The following is a 14,390-nucleotide window of genomic DNA, read 5'->3' as shown; positions in this document are numbered from 1 at the left end:
GGTACATGATGCTACTCTTATGCCACTCTAAAAAACTTCTTCTCTATTTGGAACCCTCTTCAAAAACCCAATTTTTGTTTGTTTGATCTTTTCTGTAAACCTTAGTAAATATGGAAAACAAAATGATACAGTATATCAGTTGCATAAAACTGAAGTGTTGATATGATATAACAGGACACCTTAGTGTTCTGTGCCTGAGACAGATGACATGTCTATAGTAGTTTTACCATGCCAATTCTAATGACCATGCAGACATGATATATGTCAAGCAGTGCCCTGCAGTGTTGCACAGTGTCATGCCATGTCAAGGTGTCTAACACTCCTTAGATGCAAAATGTCTGGTAACACTTCCAGCAACTGTATTGCTTGGTGAAAACTGCAAAGCAAGCGAGGAGCTCAACTTGGATGGAAAACAGGTTACTGTTTGTGCTCCAGATTGCAAAGTAGGAGAGTGGCTTAGAAGAGAATGGGTTGAGGGTCTAATGTTACACTGCTAGGAAAAATGAGCAACAACTACAGTTTAGGGTGCGTTAGGTTTTAGTATACAAGAGGAATGTATTTGGATTGTGGGGGCAAGGGATTGGCTTTGTTTCAAATTAGAAGTAAGGAGATCTAAAGCGCTTTTTTAAGGTTAATCAAAGAACCCTAAAAGATTTGGTAATCAAAGAATTTTCAAATTTGAATGATAGTGAGATGACTACTAGGGTTAAAAGTTAGACAGAATCCTCCACTGGTATGTTAAGCCAGCAGTGCTAAACAAAGTAGTAAGCACATTGTTGCTGAAGGCAAAAGATCACTAAAACGGTGTAGTAATCACAAGTCTATATATATCCCATGTATGGCATGATTGGAGTGGACTGACCCAATATCTGAAAGTAGTAAGCATATTCCTACCCATGCTGGTTTTTGGTGTAGGCATTTTCCTAGGCTAAACATGGTCAGTTATGAGGTTGCTAGATCATTGCAACCATATACGCCCTATTGTATATTGATCAATAATCATTTTATGTATTACTAATTAAGAATAATTCCTACATCTGTAAGGGAAAAATTGTTCTGAGACATATGTTGTAACAAGGGACTGTTTTACCCACCTGTGCAGGAAGAAGTGGACAAATTTCAGAGGCATGGTCAGCAAGAGTTTCTGGAAAGTGCCGATTTTCTCTCCACTTATAGCATAACCACATTGATTCAAAATATGCAGATGGCAGCAGCAAAAGTTCTCAAAGAGTGAGTTGTTAATACCAGTGTTTTAAAAGGTGTGGGAGGCATATGCCTGGAGGTGCCCCTCAAAATGCCCTGAGGTGTATGCCAGAGGCATTGATACCTCTGAGGTGTACGCCTCAGGTGCAAGACCCCCCTTTCAGCTAGTATTATGCATCTTCATTCTTCTTAATATAAAAGATTTTTATTGAAAATAAAGAAAAGTGAGATCCTCCTCCCTGTCCTCCCTCTTCTTCCTCCTCCCCCCTCCTCTCAAGGACGCCTCCTTGTGTTCAGGAAGCTTATGCCTCTTATGTACTGAACTACGTCTCATGCCTCTAGGTAGTGGAATGCCTCGCATCATGCCTCCTTGTTTTAAAACATTGGTTGGCGCAGGTTCTCTACTCTGGGTTTTGATGTACTTCCAACATGACTTTTACAACTGAAATCAGACACTAGCTAGAGTCTGTAGAAGTAACAATTCTTACTTCTTAGTCCTTGGGGGTGTGGGGTGGAAGGAGCACATGTACCATATAACCCTAGATAATCTGATACGGCATTGCATATTTTTTTACTAAAATATCATTGTAACATTATTTTCTTTCAAATCTTTGGAGTTTTTGCTAGATAATTTACTTAAATTTCCAATCATCCATGTGCAGGGAACAACTAAGGCATCCCTTCAACAGTTCACTACTTTATGAAACCATCATGCAGATACTGGACATGTTTATGAACATGAATGGCCCTAATCACTGGGTGACCTATTTGGTACCTGAAAATGCTTTATCGTACAAGCACCAAAGTGCCACATCTTCCAATGAAGCGCTTCCTGATATTAGCAAACTTGACCAACTCATGACAGAGACACGTGCTGTACTATTGAGGTTAGTAAAATGTCAGGCAGATGCTAAACATCTAATTTCATCCCATTTCTAGTGTAGCATTTGATAGGGGCCATTACGTGGCATAATGGTAAAATCTTGTGCTTGTGAGAACACATTCACTTTGTGTGAAAAGTGCCAAAGGATAGGACCACACCCAGTCTACCCCTCCCAAGATCTCAGATAGTTAAAACTAACATTGGGTAACGGCCTTTTGCTGGTATAACGTTTGATGCAAAGTCTCCTGTTTTGATACCAATTGATGTAGGATGTCTATTACTCCAAGGGTGAGTCTGGAATGTTTTAGTTAGCTACAATAGGCTTTAGGGATGATTTTAGGACTAAGAGATTAGTTAGTGTTGGAGTTTAGCCATAAAAAGTCCAGGTTTGTTCCTTTCCTTATCTTCAAAAAGTCTTCTATTTCTTTCACTATTGGGGTGGTCAATTCTACTAGATCTAGGAGAAAAATAATTATAGAACTATGACTTTTGGCATGTGATGAATTTAAAAGTGCTATTACTGATGATATTGAGAAGTGAATGAAAAACATGGTGTCTTTCCCCTTGTGTGCATTTTTGTTTGAGGATTGGAGAAAAAACACTAACCATTCTTCTCTTGAATTGTCAGTATACTAAGCTTTGAAACCACTTCTCTATCCTTAAAAGTGATTGGGTTGTCCCAGCTAATGTCAAGGATTGGTTTACTACAAACATTTGAGAATGCCACACAATAAGACAGGAGATACTATGGCAGTGTACGCATGCGGCTGTGGTGTTGGGTTTATGGGGGGAAAGGAACACAAGAATCTTTAAAGATAAAGTATTTGGTGTGCAATGAATTTAAGAAGTGACCATAAATAAATTGCCAAGGTGATTGGCAAATTGTAGCAGGATATCAAAGCAAAGGCAACAAAGAAATGAAAAATGGGAAATACCTGGTATGGGAAGGTTGAAATTTAATTTCAATTGATACAATCTTGGCAATCTAGGGACCTCAGGTGTAGAGGGGTGACTAGATATTGCAACAGTAATATCCTTCTTAGTTCATTAGGTCCAATAGGGCAAGGCAATTTTCTATAGGTAGAGTTACTTGCGTTAATCCAAGTATTGGCGGACGGAATGGGTGGAATGATCTACACATGAAGGGAGGTTGCCAACAATAATTTCTTAGATAAAGGCATCTGGGGAATCCCCGTGTTTGAGGCTATTGGTGATCAGGCACACTATTTGAAAACTCATTCAAGTACCTAGAAGGGCAAACTGCTTGGCCAATGGCTAAACTAAAACACGGGTTGTAAAGGAAAATTTGGAATGGGGATTACTAGGGTCAGGAATCGACTTGTAACTTCACTTGTTATAATTTTTTACCTTTAAGTTGGCAAATAGGCCAAGGTTCAAAATATCAAAACACCCCAATATGGCAGAAGGGGTGTATGGATACTTTAAACCGCTTTTATTTATTTTATTTTCAAAATTGCATAGAGTAGTATTATTTATATACTTTATATTTATTAAAACACGATTTCTAAAAACTCCTTTTAAACATCTAAAAGATACAATATGATATGTGGGATATATCGTATCAAGATTTTGAACCTTGGTGGTGGCTCACCAATCTAGAGGTCTAAGTAAACAAAAGGAATAGAGAGCTCTTGAGGAAGGGAAGATAACATTAAATTTGGATAGTTGTAGTCATGGAATTGGATCTGCTCCTCAGAGTGCGCCTCACACCAACCTCATAGCTACATCCCACCCTGAATTGGGAATCTCCCCATGAATAATAAATAAAAGTATGGGGATGTTCCTGATGTGCGGCTAGGACATGCTAAGAGGTTGGTGTGAAGTGTGCAATGTGAGGAGCATCTGGAATTGGGGGTCTAGTAAGAGATCACAATAGCAACATTCTTACTCGGTCTTTCATTTCAAATGATTATAGCAACTCCTTGAAGACTGAAATTCTAGCACTAGTAGAAGGTTTGCCAGCTAGTAACATCTCACATGGGTGGACAGAAGTTAGCATTGAAGGGGATTGCCAAGTTCTTTTAAGTTGGACGAGACAAGATGACATACCATGGAGGAACAGTGTAAGAGAAGATGGGCCGAATGGCCCATAGGATGTTTGTCCTTTTTATCCTTTTATGTTCTTTGCTGTAATGGGCCTTAATTTCTCTTATGTTTTTTAATTTTCTGCCCAACCAAGGGCCTCTCTGTAAATTACTAAAGCTTAAGTTAATGAAATGGGATTAGGGGTGTAAGAGGAGATTATGTTCAAAATCTCTCTCTGAACCCTTATTGACTTCACCTTCTTCCTCTCCTCTCTTCTTGAAACCTGATTTCTACTACTTTCAATCGATTCTCTGCAATATTTTAAATAGTCCTTTCATTTTAAAAGGTTGTTTTTCTTCTTGGTATTAGAGTAGGCTCTTCTTCTTCTCTTTTTCACCTCTTTTTTCCCATACACAGTGTATGGAGAACTGAATTGGATGAATAGTTAAAGAAACTTGTTTCAGCCCAGTTTCTAGAGAGAAGGGGACCGGTTTTGTCATCCTCCTGATAGTTTCAAGTGCGTTGCCTGAAACCCTAATTTTTTGGAGAAATCTGATTGTGGGCCCCACAGGGAGTTTGAATTGGACGCTCAGTGATTGAAAGACTTCTTATTCTTCATCTTGAAGATCAATTCAAGTTGCTTGGTGTTCTGTGGAGTCTACAAGGTGCGACTGAGTTTTCTTTGTTTCTCACGGGTTCCGAGTGTGACGCAGTTAGCCGGTACGGCTGCATAGAGGTTGATTCACAACACAATTTTTCTTCTGTCTTCATTGATTGTTATTCAAAGTTATTAGAAGTTATTTTTGAATTACTTTAAGATGGACCATTCAAAAGTTGAAAACAAGCATGTTGCTGAATCTGGACAGGTTCTGGGAGCCTCTGTTGACTCTCTACTGGCTATGACCACAGTCAAGCTAGATGGACCTAATTATCTGGCTTGGTCACAATCAATAAAAATTCATATCTGCAATAGAGGCAAATGGGGTTTTATCTCCAGGAGCAAAAAGGCTCCCCCAGAAGATGACTCATCCTATGAAAAATGGATGCAAGAAAATTATACTGTAATTGGATGGCTTGTGAATTCAATGCAACCTCAGCTTAGTCAAAACTATTTGTGGGATGAATTCAACAAAGGAAATTTGGGATAGTGTTGCTAAAACCTATTCCCATAAATTAAATGTAGCTAGAGCATACAAGCTGAGGAGTGATGTGAAGAATTTGAGACAGGGGGAGAAACCTTTAGCTGTTTATTTCTCAATACTGAAGTCTCTATGGCAAGAGGTTGATTTGGTAGAAGTTGTAGCCTGGGAAACCACTAATGATGCCGAGACATACAGGAAACTTGTTGAGAGAAACAGGGTGTTTGAGTTTTTGACAGGGCTGAATCCAGAAAGCAGGAGTCTAGTCTAGGTTCAAGGGGCTGGTCTAAATGATCACTTTGCTAATATGGGAGTGAAACCTAAGGGAGTTACAGGAAATCTAGTTGGCTTAGGGAAGAAAGAAATTGTTTGTGAGTGTACTGTAAGAAACCAAAACACACCAAAGACAAGTGTTGGAAATTGCATCCGGAGCTTCTTCCTCTTCATTTTCAAAAGAAGTTTGATAATATGAAGGCAGGGAGTGCCAATATTGTTGCTGGTCCAGATATTGACAAATGTTTAACTGAAGAGAAGACTGCTAGTGAGTAGTTAGTAGCTATGAAGGCAGAGTATGAGAAGTTTGGAAGGATGATCGATCACCTAGAGGGTGTGGCCTCTTCTTCTAACCCTCCAGGAAATTCAACATCTTATGCTTTTGCTCATTCAGGTATACGGGTTTCAGCCAATCATGCAACTATCTCAGGTAATCGTAGGATTCCTTGGATTATTGATTCTGGTGCTTTTGATCATATGACCAGCCTTTCCACTTTGTTTGTTTCTTATGATTTACTTCTTGACTGTGACAAAATCACCCTAGCCGATGGCTCTCTTGTTCCCATCTCCGGCAAGGGAACTACAAATTCCTTGGTACTTCCTTCTGCTCTTCATGTACCCAAACTAAATACAATTTGTTATCTATAAGAAGCCTAACTAAGTTTTTGAACTGCTATGTAACCTTTTTTTTCTTCCTACTGTGTTTTTCAGGATCTTGAGTCTTAGAAAGTGATTGGGAGTGGATATGAGGCGAATGGAATATATTTGCTGGACACTCCTGGATAGAGCCATGGACAACTTGAAAAAGTTGCTTTTGGATCTACATCTTCAGAGTTTGTCAATCAAGTCATGCTATGTCATTTTCATTTGGGTCATTTTCTTTTTCTACATCAAGTCATTTATTCCCAGAACTATTTAAGGGAATTAATTTGTCCAGTCTTCATTGTGAGTCTTATGAGTTGTCAAAACATTGTAGAAGAAGTTATCCTTTGAGTAATAAAAGATCTTCTTCTTCATTCCATATTGTGCACTCTGATGTGCGGGGTACTTACACTTACCTTCTATGGGTGGCTACAAATATTTTATCTTGTTCATTGATGATTTTTCACGATTCACTTGGATATTTTTGATGAGTCCTGTGATGAAGTTCCCAGACTTGTGAGGCGATTCCATGAATTTGTTCTAACCCAGTTTGGTACCAAAATTAAAATTTTCAGATCCGACAATGCAAAATAATATTTTGAGAAAAACCTAACATGTTATCTCACTGATTTGGGGGTTATTCACCAAAGCTCTGGTGTTAGGACCCCAAAACAGAATGGAGTTGCTAAAAGACAAAATCGACATATTGTTGAAGTTGCAAGAAGTATCCTGTTTGCCTCACATGTTCCTACAAAATTTTGGGGTGATGTTGTTCTCACTGCAACCTACCTAATCAAACGTATGCCATATAGGGTTTTGGGGTTTAAGTCTCCCTTCAATCTTTTTCATTCGGGTAAGGATCTTTTTCCTATTACACTCCATGTCTTTGGTTGCACTTGTTATGTACATATCCCAAGTGTCCAAAGACATAAATTTGAACCAAAAGCCCACAAGTGTATTTTCCTTGATTATTCCCTCACATGAAAGGGTTATTGTTGTTTTGATCCAAAGACGGGAACTTAGTATATCTCAATGGATGTCACCTTTGATGAGCTTTCTTCTTTTTATGATTCTTCCCAGGAGAGGCATTGTCCAAAGGGGGAGAAATTGTCACTGTTGTTTGTTCTCCCCCTTCCTGTCGTAGTTGAGTCTTCTTTTGAGACTCCTCCTTCAAATGAGTCAAGGGAGGATCAGTCATCTTATTCTCATTCCAGTGTTCCTATCCCTCCTCCATTACCTCCTTGTCCTCTTTTTAATCCCAGGTTGTACCAATGACAGAGAACTAGAAGTGAGCAGATTTTTTCCCCTACACCACATGAGCCTCCTGCTCTTCCAGTCACAAAAGAGACAACAGGTACTGATACAACCCCTTTGGAACCACCCTTTCTAGACCTTGATATCCCTACTGCTATCAGGAAAGGAAAAAGGAAGTGTATTGCACATTGCATTTCCAAACACCTTTCTTATAGTTTGCTCTCTCCTTCATATTTTGGCTATCTTTCTTTTGTTGCTTCTAACCCAATATCTAGGTCTGTGTCAAAAGCTCTTACTATTCCAGAATGGAGAGATGCGATGAGAACAAAAACTGATGCCCTGCACAAGAATGGCACTTGGGAAGTGGTTGATTTACCTAAAGGAAAGGAACCTGTAGGCTGTAAGTGGGTTTTTACCATCAAATATCATGTTGATGGCACCATTGAAAGGTACAAGGCTAGGCTGGTTGCAAAAGGTTATACACAGACATATGGGATTGACTACTTGGAGATCTTTGCTCCTATTGCCAAGATGACTTCTATGAGAGTTCTGTTATCTCTGGTTGCACACTCAGACTGGCCACTTTACTAGCTGGATGTAAAGAATGCATTTCTGAATGGAGAGTTACATGAGGAGGTCTCTATGTCTCTTCCTCCAGGGATGTATGAAACAAATATGAAAGGGAACGTCTATAGGCTGAAGAAATCTCTTTATGGACTTAAACAGTCCCCTAGGGCATGGTTTGAAAGGTTTAGGGCTGCCCTTGTTAACTTTGGCTATGTATAGACTCAGTCTGATCATACCCTCTTTGTGAAGAGGAGAGGATCTTTGACAGTTTATCTGATTGTGTATGTTGATATTATTGTGATTGGTAATGATGTATCAGGGATTAATGATATTAAATATTTCTTTCATACAGAGTTTGAGATTAAAGATCTGGAGGAATTAAGATACTTTCTTGGCATAGAAGTTGCTCGATCTAAGGATGGGATCCTTATCTCTCAGCGAAAGTATGCACTTGACTTGCTCTCTGAAACAGGGAAGATGGGTGCTAGACCAATTGCTACTCCTATTGATATGAGTCATAAACTCTCTGCCTCATATGGAGAATTGTTGAAAGATAAGGGAGTCTTCCATAGGTTACTTGGGAAACTTCTCCATCTATGCATGACTCATCCAGACATTGCATATACCGTCAGTTGCATTAGTCAGTTCATGCATGCTCCCAGGGACACTCACATGGCAGTAGTAGAGCGAATTTTGTGTTACTTGAAGGGTTCTCCTGGAAAGGGAATTCCATTTGCTAAGCATGGTCATATGAAACTTGAAGCCTACATGGATGCTAATTGGGCCGAAAATATTGATGACATAAGATCTACTTCTGGATATTGTAGCTTGGTGGCTGGTAATATTGTCTGTTGGAGAAGCAAGAAACAATTAGTTGTTGCCAGATCTTCAGCCAAAGCTAAATACAGAGCCATGGCTCATGGAGTCCCTGAACTGCTGTGGCTTCGGTCCTTAATGGAGGAACTGGGTATTGAGCATGATAAGCCATTGATGTTATACTGTGATAATCAGGCTGTCATCAACATTGCTCACAATCCAGTGCAACATGATAGAATCAAACATATTGAAGTTGACAGACACTTCATTCGAGAAAGAGTGGCTTCTAGAGAAGTGTGTCTACCTTTCATCACTTCTGAAGGACAGTTAGCTGATTTCCTCACCAAGGGCATTCCCAAGGCTAAACTTCAGCATGATACTGACAAGCTTGGCATGATTGACATCTATGCTCAGCTTGAGGGGGAGTGTAGAGAAGACGGGCTGAATGGCCCATAGGATGTTTGTCCTTCTTCGCCTTTTATGTTATTCGTTGTAATGGGCCTTAACTTGGGCCTTTATTTCTCTTATGTTTTTTAATTTTCTGCCCAACTAGGGGCCTCTATGTAAATTACTAAAGTTTAAGTTAATGAAATGGGATTAGGGGTGTAAGAGGAGATTATCTTTGAAATCTCTCTCTGAACCCTTATTGCCACCACCTTCTTCTTCTTCTTCTCTCTTCTTGAAACTTGATTTCTGCTACTTTCAATCGATTCTCTGCAATATTTTAAACAGTCCTTTCATTTCAAAAGGCTGTTTTTCGTCTAACAGAAGACAAGTGCATATATTAGGACATAATCTGAATTGTTCATTCAGATTAGTAGTCCCTTGGTCTGCAAATACCTTGGAAGATGTTGTAAGTTGGGGGGTGAATAGAGTGTTTTGTATGGGGAATGCCAATAGGGCTGCAACTTGGGTGGGCTTAGGTTAGGCTTTTGCCAAATTTTGAATGGGCCCAGCCCAAAGGCCGAGCCCCAAGCAGTGTAAAATGTTAACTCAGGCCAACACAAGTTGCACCATTAAATGCCCAGCTCCAGGGGTCAATTTCAACATCCTTGTATGCAACTTGGGTCAGATTAGCACCCAAGGAAGTTGGGTTTGGTTGAAGGTCAGGTTAAGGTCTAGGGTTGAAAAGTAAGAACTGCACTTTGGTATTGGATTGAGGTTGAGGCCAGTAATTTAAAAGATGCCTAAGGCGGGCCTGGGCACTCAGGCAAGGTGCATTTTAAAGTATGTGCCTCGCCTAGGCCATAGGCACATCACTTTCAAAAGGTGCGTGTGCTGTGCCTGGTGCGCCTTGCGCTTCAGCCCAGGCTAGTGCCTTTTTTTTATTTTTAGTTCTTGTTCTTTTTATGAACCTAACGACTGGGCCAGGGGTGGAGCCCTCATACCCCCAACCAAGCCCCTCGAGGCAAGTTCAAACAAGTCCATATTAGTTAGGAACATAAATTCTTAATCCTTACACTAAAACATTTTCTCACTCACCAAAGCTTCGAGAACCTCCTATTTGCTAATGTTCATTCATTCATCTTAGTAAAATATCTTCTTAGAAGGCAATTAAAATTATAAAACCATTTTTTTGTGCAAGGATCAAGAATTTAAGACTCTAACATGGATTTGTTCAGGCTTGCCTCGAGGGGCTTGGTACAAAGGTGGCTCGTAGAACTAAGAATGCAAGATGTTTTACATCACATTTGCCATTTGAAGTAACACAATTGAGGGAAAAAAAAAGAAATCGTGGGTTTTACATCCTTGAAAATGTTTTATATGTTTGATTTCATTTTTAGATTTTCATTTGAATACACTTTGTGTTATGTTTATATTTTATTAATATTATGTTTAATATATATATATATATATATATATTTTTTTTTTTTTTGGCTTTTTTTTTGTATTTTTGTGCCTTGCTTTGAAAAGATGCACTCCTTGCCTCGTGTGCCTTGGGTGCAAATTTCCCCTTGGGCTTTTTTTTGCGCCTTGTGTTTTTAAAAGACTGGTTGAGGCCTTGGGCAACCCGACTCACAGTTAGTGGTGGAGTCGGGTGTGCCTTGGGTGCCTTCCTTTGGAAAGATGCACTCCTTGCCTAGTGCGCCTTGGGTGCAAATTTCCTTGGGATTTTTTTGCGCCTTGTGTTTTTAAAAGACTGGTTGAGGCCTTGGGCAACCCAACTCACAGTTAGTGGTGGAGTCGGGTAGGGACAGCAGGGTGTACGTGAGGGCCACTGGCTGTAGGAAGGAGAGCCTACAGTTCCATGGGTTTGATCCTGTGCCTCCTTGTTTGGGGTGATGCTAAGTGACCATCTCAACTACTAGTTCATTGGCACAGCAAGTGCTGTGTGCATGCATGCATCTTATATGTACATATGTATGTATATATGTAGGTACTTGTGTATGTGAAAAAGCTGGGCCAACCTGATCCGGTGATCCCATTTGATTTTCTTGAATGAAATGCATACTGTTATTTGTCCACAAAAAGAAAGAATTACCACTTTCATTAAAATCCAGCAACTCTTTTATCTTCTTAACCAATCAATATAAAATTTCAAACTCAACTCAACTATGAGTAGAAAACTCAAATTATAAAATTGGACTCCATGGACAGCATGCAAAGTTTGCCCAAATGCCTCTACCACCTAAGAATACAAAACACAGAATTTTTAAAAGAATTCCATTTTTTGACTTTTTTCTTCCTGCATTATCATTTCTGCATATTCAATGCATATATCCACCAATTGATAAAGTTTATTGTGCTATCTTGTCGCAGTTCTGATTTTGGGAATGTAGTGAAGATATCATTGAGAGCAGTGGTGGACACGCTGATGGAGGAAATTATGATCCAGTCCAGTGGGGGCAATCTTCCATCAGGAATCCCTCTGGCCAAGCTTTTGCCACGAGTTGCACAGATGGGTCGACCACTACTTGAGGAACCGAGTAATAACAAGTTTATTCATACCATTCGGAACTTGCCCGATGTTGAACTTTTCTATACTCTTCTCTATGCAAATATGCCATCCTTGTAAACCATGAACAGGAAAGACGGAATATGGAAATAAGAAAATACAGCAAAGGAACATATGTGATTTCATGTTGAGCTTTTGGATGGGAAAATTGATTTTCCTACAATTTGGGGGAGAAAAATAAAAGAAGAAATATGCGGATTTCTTCCCTTAATTTTGTTAGAAAATTGCCAATAGAGATATCGTCTGAATTTTCCCTTCAATCAGTTGATTAATATTTGATTGCATGGCTTATGCAAAATCCAAAATATCAGCAGATATTGCAAAGATTATCTGAAAGAAAACACATGTTTGTAAGCCTGGGCCTTTAGGGTCATTGACACTCAGTTGCTTTATGAGACCCATAATTTGCCATGTCTTACACACTAAAGGCAACAGAACCTCCCAATGGATGGTCCCATCTAAAAAGAGCACCTGTTTAGTGATTTATCTTTGGATCTTTGATCTTTCTAAAGTTATGGGCCTTATGGCAGAACTTCCCCTCATCCGGTTGCAAGAAACAAAAACATTCAGAGGATGCAAAGATGAAAACTGAGATTTTTTATAGTTTATTATTATTTTATTAATTTTTTTATATTCTTTTATGTTATATTTATAATATTTATTTGCATTGGACTATAATACAGGGCAGATATGATACCGCAAAAAACTTACATCCAATCAACCTGTATCATAAAAGAGGTTATTAATCAGGTGATATTCATCAAAATTTAAAGGGATGTTTTGATTGGTCAAAGCTTTTCTGGTATCATGTTTTTTCAGTATCGTAGGTTTTCCCTATTTATTTATTTTGGTACTGAACCGAATGGAATGGAGAAACAGGATTCATGTAGCCAATCCAGATGATTGGGACAACTGACAAGGCTTAGATGATGATGATAGTGATTTATACGATTTATTTTATCAAATTTGACAAGAAACCAAAGTTTGGGGCAAAATATGTAACAAAATCCCGAAATTTTGGAAAAGATTCTGAACTACCTAAATTTTCCTTAATTTTGTTTCACCTATCAAATCCGAAACCGAAATTAAAAACTATGCCTAGAACAAATGGAGAGCCTGACAGGCCCATTAAACATACCTTGGACTAGGCTATAAAGAAAAACACAAAGAGAAAGATAGCTCCTATCTCTTAAAATTGGCCCATTAAACATACCTTGGACTAGGCTATAAAGAAAAACACAAAGAGAAAGATAGCTCCTATCTCTTAAAATTGGCCCATTAAACATACCTTGGACTAGGCTATAAAGAAGAACACAAAGAGAAAGATAGCTCCTATCTCTTAAAATTGGCCCAACGCAGGAAGCATCTTGGGTCTGGACAGTGGATTCTGCCAGGGCCCCCATAACTAGCAAGATCTCGGAGTATAGAACCCACCAACCTAAAGTGAGTCCCACTTGGGAAGTGACCTATATTTTTATGTTATTTACAGAAAGAACACTACAGTCTAAACTGTCTAACTTGCAATTTGGATTCAAGTCAAAGAGTTCGCAGTCTCCGGAATCCAAAGATCGTTTTATTACAAGAATTATTGGCTCCTACCTGGTCGGAGGAATTGTGTCCGACCAAATGCAATTTTCAGCTAAAATTTAGTGTTTAAGATATAGGGGATTTAGGGTTTAAAATTTAAGAACTTTATATTTATAAAGGAAAAATCTATGATGTAAAAAAAACGTGGTATCCTAGAGCTTTCACCAATCAAAATCCACCCATGAATTTTGATAAATTCCATCTGATTGGTTAATGTATTATGATACCAATTATTAATTGGTCATAAGTTTTTCAGATATATATGATGTCTTTTCGGTATCATATTTCAACCCATTTAAAAATATCAAGAGGTGGTAAGAGCGAATATGTTGTATGTATGTATATATGTATGTATGTATATATGCATGTATACATGTGTATTCTTATTTTGAGATACATTTTATTTTCAAACTAGATGGTTTTGATTTGTTTTGGAACCGGTAACAAGAAAAAAAAATCATATAATAAAATGCTACTTAAATAACAAAATGAAAACATGTCCATTAAACCAGAAATTCAAGAACATATTCTTAGTTTCAGTTGTGAAAAATAAAAAATAAAAAATAGTACCCAAGAACAGAACACAATTCTTTTTGTTTAATGTAATTTTCTTTTAAGATCTAGCCAATTTATTTTCAAACCAGCTGATTTTGTTTTATTTGTGGAACTCACAGCAACAAAAGCAATTCAAATTGACGAACAACCCTTAAAATGACTACGTTTTCACAACATGTGAACTTGTGAAGCCTTTTTAGCTGTTTCTAAGCTAGCTTCTGGCTACGCTTATGGTACAGGATTCGTCTACCAAACTTGTCCCCATAAAGGGTAAATTATGGAATCTTTCTATACATCTCGAGGCAAAACCAAATAAATTGCCTAAACCACTTTTTGTCACGGGCTCACGGCATTAAAGAAGGAAGAAGAAAATAAAATACATTGTATGCAGCAGCTCGTGTTGACTAGTTGCACCTAGTGCTTTTGAAGTTGCACCTTTTCTTTGATCTTTATTGTACGGAAAAGGATT

At 38.5% G+C, this 14,390-nt stretch overlaps 1 protein-coding gene across 1 annotated transcript in view; it reads left to right on the top strand.

The window, feature by feature from the left end:
- LOC148855007 (peroxisome biogenesis protein 3-2-like) overlaps positions 1-12,039 on the top strand; it is a 40,350-nt gene extending 28,311 nt beyond the window's left edge. Inside the window, exons 5-7 of the mRNA XM_088941711.1 lie at positions 1,103-1,230; positions 1,866-2,090; positions 11,584-12,039. Of these exons, the coding sequence (XP_088797837.1) occupies positions 1,103-1,230; positions 1,866-2,090; positions 11,584-11,839 (609 nt within the window). The 3' untranslated portion in view covers positions 11,840-12,039. The remainder of the gene's footprint in view (positions 1-1,102; positions 1,231-1,865; positions 2,091-11,583) is intronic.
- Positions 12,040-14,390: the final 2,351 nt, after the last annotated feature.

The sequence above is a fragment of the Nelumbo lutea genome, chromosome 4, assembly GCF_056320005.1.
Source record: "Nelumbo lutea isolate HS-2025 chromosome 4, American lotus-T2T, whole genome shotgun sequence".
Lineage (NCBI taxonomy): Eukaryota > Viridiplantae > Streptophyta > Magnoliopsida > Proteales > Nelumbonaceae > Nelumbo > Nelumbo lutea.
Note: the sequence above shows the minus strand (reverse complement) of the source record. Positions and strands in the feature narration are given on the sequence as shown.